At 40.2% G+C, this 12,386-nt stretch overlaps 1 protein-coding gene across 1 annotated transcript in view; it reads left to right on the plus strand.

Moving 5' to 3' along the window:
* Nucleotides 1-12,386, plus strand: part of PCNX1 (pecanex 1) — an 81,517-nt gene that overhangs the window by 19,644 nt on the left and 49,487 nt on the right. Inside the window, exons 5-6 of the mRNA XM_083399245.1 lie at nt 551-640; nt 4,217-5,902. Of these exons, the coding sequence (XP_083255371.1) occupies nt 551-640; nt 4,217-5,902 (1,776 nt within the window). The remainder of the gene's footprint in view (nt 1-550; nt 641-4,216; nt 5,903-12,386) is intronic.

Consider the following 12,386-nt stretch of genomic DNA (forward strand, 5'->3'; position numbering starts at 1 on the left):
GGGACGCGGGTGGTGCTGTGGCCTAAACCACTGAGACTCTCAGGCTTGCTGATCAGAATGTCATCAGTTCAAATCCCCATGATGGGGTGAGCTCCCATTGCTTTGTCCCAGTTCCTGCCAACCTAGCAGTTCAAAAGCATGCCAGTGCAAGTAGATAAACAGGTACTGCTGCAGCAGGAAGGTAAACAGTGTTTCCATGCGCTTTGGCTTCTGTCACAGTGCTCTGTTGCACCAGAATCGGTTTAGTCGTGCTGGCCAAATGATCCGGAAAGCTGTCTATGGACAAACGCCAGCTCCCTCAGCCTGAAAGTGAGGGAGCACTGCAACCCCATAGTCGCCTTTGACTGGACTTAACTGTCCAGGGGTCCTTTACCTTTTTTGTGCTCATTTGGTACTTTGGCAGGATGGAATGTTGTAACTTACTTAAATAATACCACGTGCAGTACTTAAGTATCCCAGCTAGAAATAATGCCCCTCAAAGACGCATTCTCTTATTAGGTTTGCAGGATACAGCTTTGTAAACTAACACACTATTTCTGTTGATGTGCAGGTGATACAGACACTGCAAAGACTTCTGATGATATCAGTCTGAGTCTTGGCCAAAGTTCTAGTCTCTGTAAAGAAGGGAGCGAGGAGCAAGGTAAGGCACATTATGTTGTTATGCAAGCTGTCGTATATTAAGCTCATTGAGATGCTATTTAGGTCAAGACGAACACTGTCTAGAAATTATGGTTTTGCATGGTGTTATTAGTTTAGCTGCATATTGTGCTGTGACCAATTGATAGGTTTAAGCATGCGTCATAAATCCGTTCCATAAGCAAATTGATGGTGTGAACCCCTTCTAATAAATTAGCACCTTTTAAAAGTTTTCTGACGCCTATTCTGTTTTTCTGGCAAAGTGTGAATGAAGGAGGCACTTTACTGTGCTTTCCTTCATAGATTCATATGCATAGAATATGAGTCTTTATAGACATAGGTTTGCAGTGAGTTAAAATGAAACACTGATGAGTTACTTTAAAGTTTATCTGGAACAGAATTAATGAAGAGATCTTCCCACATGGCCATATGGCATTTTCACAGGCTTCCAGTTTGCAGCATTTTTTTGCTCAGTAAGCTTATATACTTAACATGACATTCATACAACATTAATGATTGGATGTGCACAATTCTTTCTGTTGTGACACAAGACTTCACCAGAAAGTCAACTCATTACTGATTTCTCCTTTTTAAATATATTTTTACACACATATACATTTCTATTTTCTCCCCCCTCCACCAACAGTAGGAACTGCTGAACTGAGTGTATGTTGATCTTGGTACAGACATTGTAAAGCCCAGTCCACATATTCACTTACCAGAATGCACATCATGACCAAAGACATAGACAACTGTTCTTAGGTTAATTGTATGTGATGAAAGCCACTACTTATTATCTAGATAAATGCTTCTTAATACGTTTATCAACAGTTTAGTTCTGTCACTGGACAAAGCTTCCTATAAGCAAATAGAAGAGATTGAAAACAGTCAGGAAAAATGTGCTAATTTGATGGCAGGGAGGGTATTATCTGTGGGCTTGTTTATATATTTGTGTAACTGCAATGCTTTGCCTCTTGATCTGGCCCCAAACATTTTGTTCTCCTTTTTCTAATTTGTATCCAAGGTCCATGAAATAATATTTATTTCATGATCTCTACCTTGTAGAGATGCTTCCATTATTTAAGCTTTCTATCAATGTGATGTATGTTACTTTTAACAGTGAAGAATTGCTGGAATTGACAAATCAGACCTATTTCCATGCTAAGATAGCTTTACATGCACTAAGTCATAAGTCTGTCCAGGTTTGTTTTTGTTTTCTACAGATTTTTAAAATAATGCACAGACATTTTGCATTTGAATTGCACATTTTATATGCATTCTTCCTCTAAGATAAAGCATTTTGGATGCTTTCCTGGCTCCCCAGGAAAAAAATTGCATGCATTTTTGTGTTAAATGAATTTTTGAACCAAAGCAGCATCCCTAAATTTGGAGGTGCATAATATGATTGATAGCTGTGTTTTGATTCACATTTTTCTCCCACATGTTCTGTACGTACTAGGTAGGTGCACAAATGATTCTTCTTCCTATTGTTATTAATAATATGTATAGCAGTGTTTCCCAAACTTGGGTCTCCAGCTGTTTTTGGACTACATCTCCTATCAGGACCAGTGGTCAGGGATGACGGGAATTGTAGTTCAAACACAATTGGAGACTGAAGTTTGGGAAACACTGATTATTTATCCAGACCTTTGGCTGATAGCATAAAAATTTCTGGGAAGTTATCAGCATGAATCACAGAGGTTCAATGGCTATAGCTGACGAGACACCCTTAGCTGGGCATAATTTCACTTTGCCACAGATCACCTGTGCTTCCACCAACAGCTGGAATGTCCCCAGAATGCATACCTCTCAGGAAGAGGGTTCCCCCGTCTAAAGCTGGTTCCTGAAACTGATTCACAGGGTCCCCTTTAGTCCATAGACCCTTATCCAGCACATCACTTTTTCCAAACTCTGATTTAGCACGTGAACAACCCCTCCTGATTCAGATGGCATGGAAAGCTAGCTGGGTGTCATCTCCATACCGAAGGCATGGTAGTCCAATGACAGCTCCCAGTGGTTTCATATAGATGTTGAACAGCATGGGGCAAGATGGACCCCTGAAATACCATGGGTCTGCGTAGTAGTTCCTCAATGCTATCTCTGTCACCTGCCCTACAGATAAAAGTGAAATTATTGTAAAACAGTGCCCCAATCCCCAAAGTTGTTCAAGGAAGGTACCATACTCAACAATGGTAATAGGTAAAGGACCCCTGAACAGTTAAGTCCAGTCAAATTCTACTGTGGTGCTCATCTCCACTTTCAGGCTGAAGGAGCCAGTGTTCGTCTAAAAACAGCTTTTCCGGGTCATGTGGCCAGCATGACTAAACCGCTTCTGGCGCACAAAACACTGTGACAAGAGCCAGAGCACACGGAAATGCCGTTCACCTTCCCACTGCAGCGGTACCTGTTTATCTGCTTGCGCTGGCATGCTTTTCAACTGCTAGGTTGGCAGGAGCTGAGACAAAGCAATGGGAGCTCACGCCGTTGGGCAGATTTGAACTGTTGAACTTATGATTAGCAAGCCGAAGTGGCTCAGTGGTTTAGACCTCAGCACCCGGTATACTCAATGGAGTATACAGAGATATCAAGAGAATCAAGAGAGTAGTGCTCTCTCTGCCTTTCTTCTGATAAAGGTCATGGATCAGGGTGATCAAGGCTGTTTCAGTACCATACCTAGGCCTGAAGCCAGACTGAAATGAATCTGGTTGGCTTGATTTAAAATGTAGACTGAACTAATTTTTCATTCATGTCAAATAAGAGAGTTGATTGCAATCAACACTATTAGAATTGTGTGGAAAAGAAGCCCCCTAAAAGATGAACTTGCAGCCAAACCATAATTTGATTTCCTTGTCTAATGCATTTTCTGTATTAGAAAAAAATCCCTCAAAAATAAAATGGACTTGATATCTTCACTTAAAGTAGCATGCACAACAACATTCACTATGTCTGTTCTGGCATTACATTCCAGGGAGAACACTGCACCTTATGTTAATCTTGGATGTGGCATATTGTGAATTGTAAGGGGAATATAACAAATGAACTGAGTTGTACCTTATTTATTTGCACAGGTAGTTTGGAAGATAACCACATTCAAGTGGGTGCAGTCCATTTCCTCCACAATAAGTGGGAAAGTGCGCAAGAACCCCAGACAGAGTTGTACCCTGAATATAATGCCTGAGAAAGACTTATCGCCTACACTACTCTTAATTTAATAGAACAGTCACCTTAGTTACCATTGTTCATTGCACTGCATTGATGGGCTCTGATCTTTTCTCAAATAAGATTTGCTTATGTAGTGGAAACTTACAAAAAGTGATCCTGTCTCTGCGTAATTTAATAGTGGACACCAGAGTAAATGCTATGTGTACATGTTAGATGAAAAGGGAATGTATTTTAAACATTTTATAACCACTATTTAAATGTGAACAAGCAAACAGCAATTGTTTCATGTAGGAATTTACAAAAATATAATCAAATTGATTGCTTTCTTTGCCCGAACTTAAGCTACTAAACATAAAGCAACTAGCTTAATTTGCAAACATGCCTATACAACTTTCTTTTTTATTTATTTTTAAAACAGATTTGGCAGCTGATCGGAAGGCATTCCATCTGGTCTCCATTGATTCCTTTGTGTCCATTCAACCATCATTATCATCTGCACAGGAGTTGCCACGGGATAGCACTGACAAAGTGTGCCTCCCTAATAACCACCATGTAGATCAATCTATGTCCAATGCATGTGACACTGAAATGGCTTCTCTTGTGCCTTTGCATTCGCACTCCTATAGGAAAGACCATAGGCCACGAGGGGTGCCCAGGACTTCTAGTTCAGCTGTTGCTTTTCCAGATGTTTCGCTGAACGACTTTCCCCTCTATCAGCAAAGGCGAGGCCTGGATCCTGTCAGTGAACTAGAAGCTTCCAAGCCTCGATCTGGATCCAAAGAATCCTTAGCTGAGAACTCCTGCATTTCTGGAGTCTTTCAACTGGATGATATTCTGAAATGTAGCAGCCCACAGCTGCTGGCCAGAAGCTGCAAGAGCAAATCATTACAAGCGGACAAAAGTATAGATAGTCTAAGAAGCCTCAGTACTCGAAGTAGTGGCTCAACGGAGAGCTATTGTAGTGGCACCGATCGTGATACTATCAGTACTGTCAGCAGCTACAAAAGTGAGCAGACGAGCTCCACTCACATAGAAAGTGTGTTGTCGGAGCATGAGGAGTCACCTAAAGAGGAGAAGAAAAGCAGCAAGAAAAAGGACTGCTCTGTTGATTCTGATGATTGTAGTTTTGCTACTGACAAAAGGACTAGTAGCGAAAGAACTGCAGTAGAGATGAGCGTTGGCAGTAACATTCAAGAGCAAGGCAGTCTGAACGCATCAGAGGAGGCACACAATCAGAGGGCTCTTAGTACCTCTGCTTCAGAAGAAGCAAATAAGAATCCTCACGCAAATGAACTGACGACACAAGCAGACCAGCCTCCTGGGAAAACGCTTGAGAAAAGAGATGAGCAGAAAGAGAAGTCTTCTGTGGTTGACTCGAGAACTTGTAAGGAGATGGTAGGAAAGCAAAAGGACGGGGATGTACGGCCCAAATCGTGTAGCTTAATTCACCGAACAGCTTCAGCTCACAAGTCCAGCAGGAGAAGGACAGGGAAAAAACGGGCTAGTAGTTTTGACACGAGTCGACACAAGGAGTATATTTCCTTCCGAGGTGTCTCTGGTACCAAACCCCACAGTGCAGTTTTTTGTCATGACGAGGACTCAAGTGATCAAAGTGACTTGAGCAGGACCTCAAGCATGCAGTCAGCCCACCAGTTCAGCAGTGATAGCTCGTCCAGCACCACCTCCCATTCGTGCCAGTCTCCTGAGGGAAAGTACAATGCCCTAAAGACCAAATATATTGCAAAAGAGAGGGGCACAGACTTGGAGTACACTTACAAAATCCACCTGGCCTCTGAGGCAAATGGCAAAAAGCACTCAACACGACGGACTTCCAGCGCAAACAGTGCCAAGAGTCGTACCAGGGTATTAAGCTTGGATAGCAGTACTGTAGCCTGCTTGAACGATCCAAATCTAATGATGCCAGATACCATAAAACAACTAACAACTTCTAAATCTGATTTGGATGCCAAAGAGGGAGAGGTGCTTGATGAGCTATCTCTGTTGGGAAGGGCTTCACAACTAGAATCAGTCACTCGTTCTAGGAATAGCTTACCAAACCAGACTATTTTTGCTGAAGGGGAGGAGCAGGAGCAGGGAAGTGTTGGTAAGTAATCGGAGTCCTGGATGTAACACTGCTAGTCATTGCAATTGTTTTCTTAATAGCACCATTTCCATTGTAATGAACTCCAGCTTTCTGTTTATGAAGCTAATGCCTTCGTATGGAGCCTCTGTATCTCTTGGATCATTTTCTGTTGTGCAATACTACAAGATCGCTTCCTGCCAGTATTATTTAGAGTTCTTTCGCTTTTGTAAATAGTTGCGTGGTTGTCTCAACCGAACATTATTTCAAAGGATGGTACTTTCTGAAGAAAATGTGTATGTGCAACCTTCTAGGATGCTTTAACTAGCATAATTACTTGCCATAATTTTCTTTCTCTGAAATAATTTAGTTACTGTTAACAAAATAGCCTAATGTTGAAAGTACTTGCAGTCCTCATCCAGTAGCAAATCAGTAAGCAATATAGTTACAATTGTGGTTTTATATATATATATATATATATATATATATATATATAGAGTATCATTTTCCCTGTAAAATTTGGCTTCACACCTTATTAGTGTGGCCAATCTGTGTGCACCATATAATTAGGCCTTGGTGTAGTTTTACCTTCATATCCAGAACAGCACTTATTTGCACTAGGATTAATAGCACCATCAAGCTGTTGGATGTAACTTCCACTTTCATTTTATGTTTACTAAATGTAAAACTGAGCTTGTTTTCACCTTCTGAATTGCCTATTGGAGTAGTTCTTATACTAAAGTAGGCCTAAAGAAGGTGCAAACAATTTGCTAAAGTGGATTTACATTCATTGAAGGCACTGAGATCAGCTCTTTGTACTCACATGTTCTGGAGTCCAGAAAAACTTTATCTTCCGTGCTTTTTCATCTTTAAAGTATGCTGTGAGCTATATCTTTCCTTTGTTTAGTCTTTGCTAGTCCTGGGCTAAGCGATGGCTCAGATTTTGCCACTCAAGTTTTCTTTTACTTTTTATTGTTATTGTAGAGGTTGAAAAATAATACTTGGGAGTCTCAGTCTTAGAGGACTGGTTCGTAGGCATAGGGGCTGTTTTGCTCTTTCTTGCAACCCTTCAAATGTATATCAGGAGCTTATGGGAGACACTCACATAATGTCATCCTGGGTATGAACATGCGCCTTCACATAAGGATTGTACCTATAAATGCCAGCTTACATAATCAAGTGTGTTCCTGTTTGAGCAACAGCCACACAAATGGCAGCAGTCCCCATATGGAGATGCTGATTTATAAAACTGCTTCTTGCCCATGGGAATCTCCTGTGAGCTTAATAATAATCCCATGGGCTTTTGTTTGGTTGTTTCAATTAAGTTCCTGCAAGACATGGGTATGTATAAATGAAACTGTATGAATGCTTTTGTTGAACTGTTCACTTTTTGCTTAATTTACCAAATAGCAGATGTTTGGTATTTTGTAGGAGTGTGTTTAAAGTTAAGCCTAAATGCAGCATATTGGGCAGAATAATTTATTTTATCTTATGAAACAACTGTAACAGTTTATGAAGAATAAGCATAAAATTGCATTGTGAGTATCAGTGATGCAAGCATGCTTAATTTTCATCTAAGATAGCATTCTTGCCTTTATTATGCCTTTGTGGCAGGTTATTCCTTGCTTCCCATCTAATGCCAGCAAGAGATTAACTTGAATTTGGATTAGCAAGTGTTCAACCTTCACTTCTCTGATCAGCACACTGCTTAATCTAACCACAGTTAGAATATCTCTGTCTCGTGTCCTCCTTCCCTTTTAATCATGATTAGACATGGGCTTGAAAACTCTGATCTGAGCTAACTGTGATACAGAGGTGGTACGAACCAGCTTTAGCTCCAAAAGTGAAAGGGAGGGGCATTTCATATGTGAAAACAGAAAAGAAAGGAAGTGTGCAAGTTATGCAGGAGCCCATAGGGTGCTCCCACTCATGGTTAAGAACTTGGGTGGTTTTATGTCTGTGTCAGGCAAATGTGATGCAATAACCTAGAAACAAAGTTGGGATATTCATTGTAAACACCTAGGCAACCTTTTTTTTCCTGTGAAGCGCCACATATTCTCTGGCGTAATTTGTTGGAGGCCACTTGGTGAAAGTGACTGGGGCCAGAGGTAAAAGTTGACTACCCAGAGAGTAGCTGGGGCAGGAATGGATTGGTCTTGTCACAGTTCTGACTTGATAGCTTGCAGAAGGCTTTTGAAATTAGGGCCACAAATTGTCCTCTCCTGACCTACAAGGGGGTAATAACTGACTAATGATTGGGATTTACATAGTACTTATTCTTGACAGTTAAACATACTTAACTTGGCACAGAAGAGTAGTTTACAGATAGTGGCATTACATGCAGCAGAGAGGAACTATTTCATTGTCTGTTTTAAAACTTTGGAATGGTGTCAGACCTTTGCTATGAATCTGTGAAAGACGAGTCTCATAATTGGACAAGATAGAATCAAGACTGCAGATATGCTTTGCGGTGTACCTACATACTTTTGAAATCAATTGGATATCGTTGTTAATTCTAGTTGTGGAAGTAAATTAACAAATTATTAATTTATACATCCTCATATGGACATATCAAGTGGCATATTGATTATCTATCAATAATGGTTACTTGAACGAACATTGGATACACTACCCTACCACTCATAGCTGCTAAAAGCAAACTAGAAAATATTGTTGCCAGTTAACATGGGAATTCTTTGTCAAGATGTGAGATGAAATTATTGCTCTGTGCACTTCTGTTGCCTGGTTGGCTGGAGACAAAAACCTTATAGGAAGTTGGGTATGGGAAGTATAATCTTGAGGGCCCTAGAAAAGAAGTTTTGGCTCCTAAGCTTTCCTTTTTGCCAAACGTGCTTTAAATTCTCTCTTCTGCTTCTGCTTCTCCTTCTCCTTCTCCTTCTGCTTCTGCTTCTGCTTCTGCTTGTCCTTCTCTTCACTTGTGCCTTGAAAGGATACCAAGGATTATTCCTGTCCCCCTGGTCATTTTGCTGCTGTTGCCATGCTAAGCTTGACCTAGCGTGTAATTTGAACCCAGGCTTGTGTTTCAGTTTTCCCAGCCCAAACCACAAGCTATAAACAAAGAACAAACCTTGGTTACAGTTCACAGTTAGTCTGGAGAGAGTTAAACCATGAGCCCAGCTTAGCGCAGCGCAGCAGCAAAACAAGCCGGCAGCAGTGAAGTGGCCATGAACTTCCCTGAGAGCTTGGGCTAAGCACTGGTTTCGTTTGCAGTCACACGCAAGTCAGGCTGTTTTGTATTTCCATGCACATAACTTTTTTGGGGGGCCAGCACTTCCTCAAAGTCAGCATCAGTGCCTGATCTCCAGCAGGTCTTCCCTCCGTGTTAACTATGTATGTCCATGCACATGAAAGCTTATACCAAGAACAAACTTAGTTGGTCTCTAAGGTGCTACTGGACAATTTTTTTATATATTTCGACTGTGTCAGACCAACACGGCTACCTACCTGAATCTATGTCCTTAATGGTTATACATCCTTACTGGAATCTCATCTATTGGTGCCACTGGTTTATAGAAATCAGTTTGTGACTTAATGAGAGCTCTGCCTAGTGCTGTACTTATTCTTTCCTACATAGATGTCCATACTTTAATCTAAACAGAGCAAAGGTAATCCTCATATTTCAGTGTTCATTTTTTTTCTAGCCTCACTGTCTGGAATTAGACTGTTTACAACTTGCTTTCCTAATGCCACATTCATGTGCTTCATCTTTTCCATAAATTGTGAATCCTGTTCCAACATACCTGGCTTTTTTGTTATGTAGAGGTTGGCTACTTTGATGTATACCTTCCCTTGAACGTGCTACTTCTTTTGATGGTTTTCTGCCTAAAGTTCATGTGCAAGAATAGAGGGTGCTTTCATGTTCAAGGGACAGAAGGACTTTACAGAGACTTACAGTTTTGCAGTGTGATTCTGAATAAAGCAGTGCACAAGCGGATTAAATGGGAAGGCTAGAGAGGATCTCTGTTAACAACCGCTACATCCTTTTCTCTGGCAGATGTAATGATCTCTCATACTTTTGCTTTGGTACAGAATCTAAGTGGAAACTGTAAGCCGCTGTTATCTAGAACTTTGAGAAGTTTTCTAGGACAAAGGCTATAGAAGATAGTACTGATCCTGGAAGAGAGTTACTAAAACACACATTTGTGCTAATAGATATGAGGCCTTGAGTGTACTGATAATAAATATATCAGAAGCTGCAAGTTTGTCACTGCTTCTCTACAAAGCTTTTAACTGGGCTATGCATTTGCTTTGTCAAGTTGATGTGTTAAGTATCTGCCTGGAAAATATGCCAATACTTATAATTAAAATGACTGTTTGAACTTGTAATTCCTTTCTTAATGTTCCATAGCCACCTTGGATTCATTATGATTTGCATCAAAGAACAGCTTGATCAGTAATGCATATAGGGTTCTATGCAGGTACAATGGGGATGTTTAGAAATAATGGCTCCATAATACAGAGGGGCAAGGATATGTTGTTTGTATATTGCTCCACCACAAAAACATGCTTTGGCACTAAGGAGTCGTGTACAGAATTCCACAATTCTTTGTTGTTTTCCATCTAAGGAATGTATCTTGTATGCAAGATACAACAAGATCATGCAGAATTAAAGCTAGTCTGGTTCAGTCCATCCTTGAGAGGGAAAACACCAACAGAATGACCTAAAGGTATATTAAAAATCCTATTTTGCAGCTTCCTATACAGCATATTTTATGCCAGGTGTGGGAAATCTATGATCTTCCAGATGTTGTTGAACTATAATCCTTGTCATCTCTTATCACTTGTCATACCGGCTGGGGCTGGTGAGATTGGCATCCAACATCATCTGAGAGACTTACAAATACCCATTCCTGCTTTGTGTAGTACATCATGTTCTTATGTTGTCTCTGTCATTTTATTTTATTTTTAATTTACATCTTGAAGTGAAATTCCTTATACACTTAATTTGGCTATTTATCCTCCATTAGTTGGAGCTTTTGTAAAAACACATTAGTGTTTCAGTTCTGTCATGGTTTTTAAAAATCCTGTTGCTTTCCCTTAAAACTCAGTAATTGGAAGTTTCTGCTACCTGTGGGAGAAAGATACAATAAGTTTTACTTGAATTTAAGAATTCATTATAACTCAAGAGAAATCTGGGTTTTTTATATAGTTGCAGAAAACCTGGGTTTAGTTATTATATTATAGCATTAGCTAAAACAAATATTGCGGGGATCACAAATTTTTCTGGGCCTATAGATGCACATGCAATTTTGAGAGATGGCCATGGGCACACTCAGGTATCTTCCTTTCTGGCTGCCCCCAGGAGACAGACAGAGACACACTTTGCCTTTTCCTTGGGTCTGGGTAAAATAGAGCTCCATTAGAACTAAAATGTATCCTCTTGAATTTGCATGATTTTTCGTGGGGTCCTCCCAAAGATATTAAAAGAACTTACACTGGTACACTCAGTAAATATTCTAGATGACAGCACCACTGCAACAAGGATTTAAGGCGCAGATCTTCATGAATATTTTACATTAGATGACAACAAATGCACCAACAAATCATAGAAGACATCTGTTATGACCTATGATTTGATGGTGGTTTTGAAGAGATCCCTTAGGCGGGAGGGAATCAATGTTTTTGCTTCACAGTTGATCTTGAAAGCACCAAATCCATGATTTTTGCAGGTCAGTCAATGGAGACACATGTGATCTAAGATTTTATTTTGCGGGAAGGGGGCATGTAAGGACCAAGCAATTGTTTTGTAAAACAGTGCATGCACTTCCTCCTCTGAAAATTACGTGGAAAGCTTGCTGTTGTGTGGAAGTAGGTGGGAGAGTGAACATACACAACCTAACTAGGAGAAGCTTCAACACTATTCTGACAATGACACTGCATTCCTTTGGATGACTGGTAGATTTTCCTTTTTTGTCCAAGCAGCGGCACAGCTAGCTACTATAGCAGCAGGCCTTTACATGAATTGTATCTTGATCTAACAGTAAATCTGTGCTTCACTTTTATGAATATAGGCAGTGCTTGAAAAGTTCTGTGCTTAATGAATTGATCAGATAAAGCTCCATCTCAAAGCTGATGAGCTACATTAGAGGATTCTGCTCTCCACCACTGAGTGGTGACTGAACTCATTAATAGGATTGCAGCAGAACTTGATGGTGTCTTCAGACATAATGTTAAACCGTGATTTAGCACCAGTTGAACTAGCCCTGTTTTTGCACTCTTCCCTACCCCCTGTCCTATACTCTGATTTGCTTTAATCCAGAAAAACGGGCTTCCTTTGATGTATGGTTAAATGGGATTGGGTGTATTCCTGTTTGCATAATGCTTTGATATTCATTTGCCGTTTTTAATGTAATGTTATGGTTAAATGCCAGTTTATAGAACAGTAGATAACAAACTTTGTAAACTGCCTGCTTACTTGATTTTTTGCAAACCACTTAGAGGTTTTATTTATGAATGTTTAACATTGTCAATAATACGAAGTTAAAAA

This window comes from Podarcis tiliguerta (genome assembly GCF_965153285.1).
Source record: "Podarcis tiliguerta genome assembly, chromosome: 1".
Lineage (NCBI taxonomy): Eukaryota > Metazoa > Chordata > Lepidosauria > Squamata > Lacertidae > Podarcis > Podarcis tiliguerta.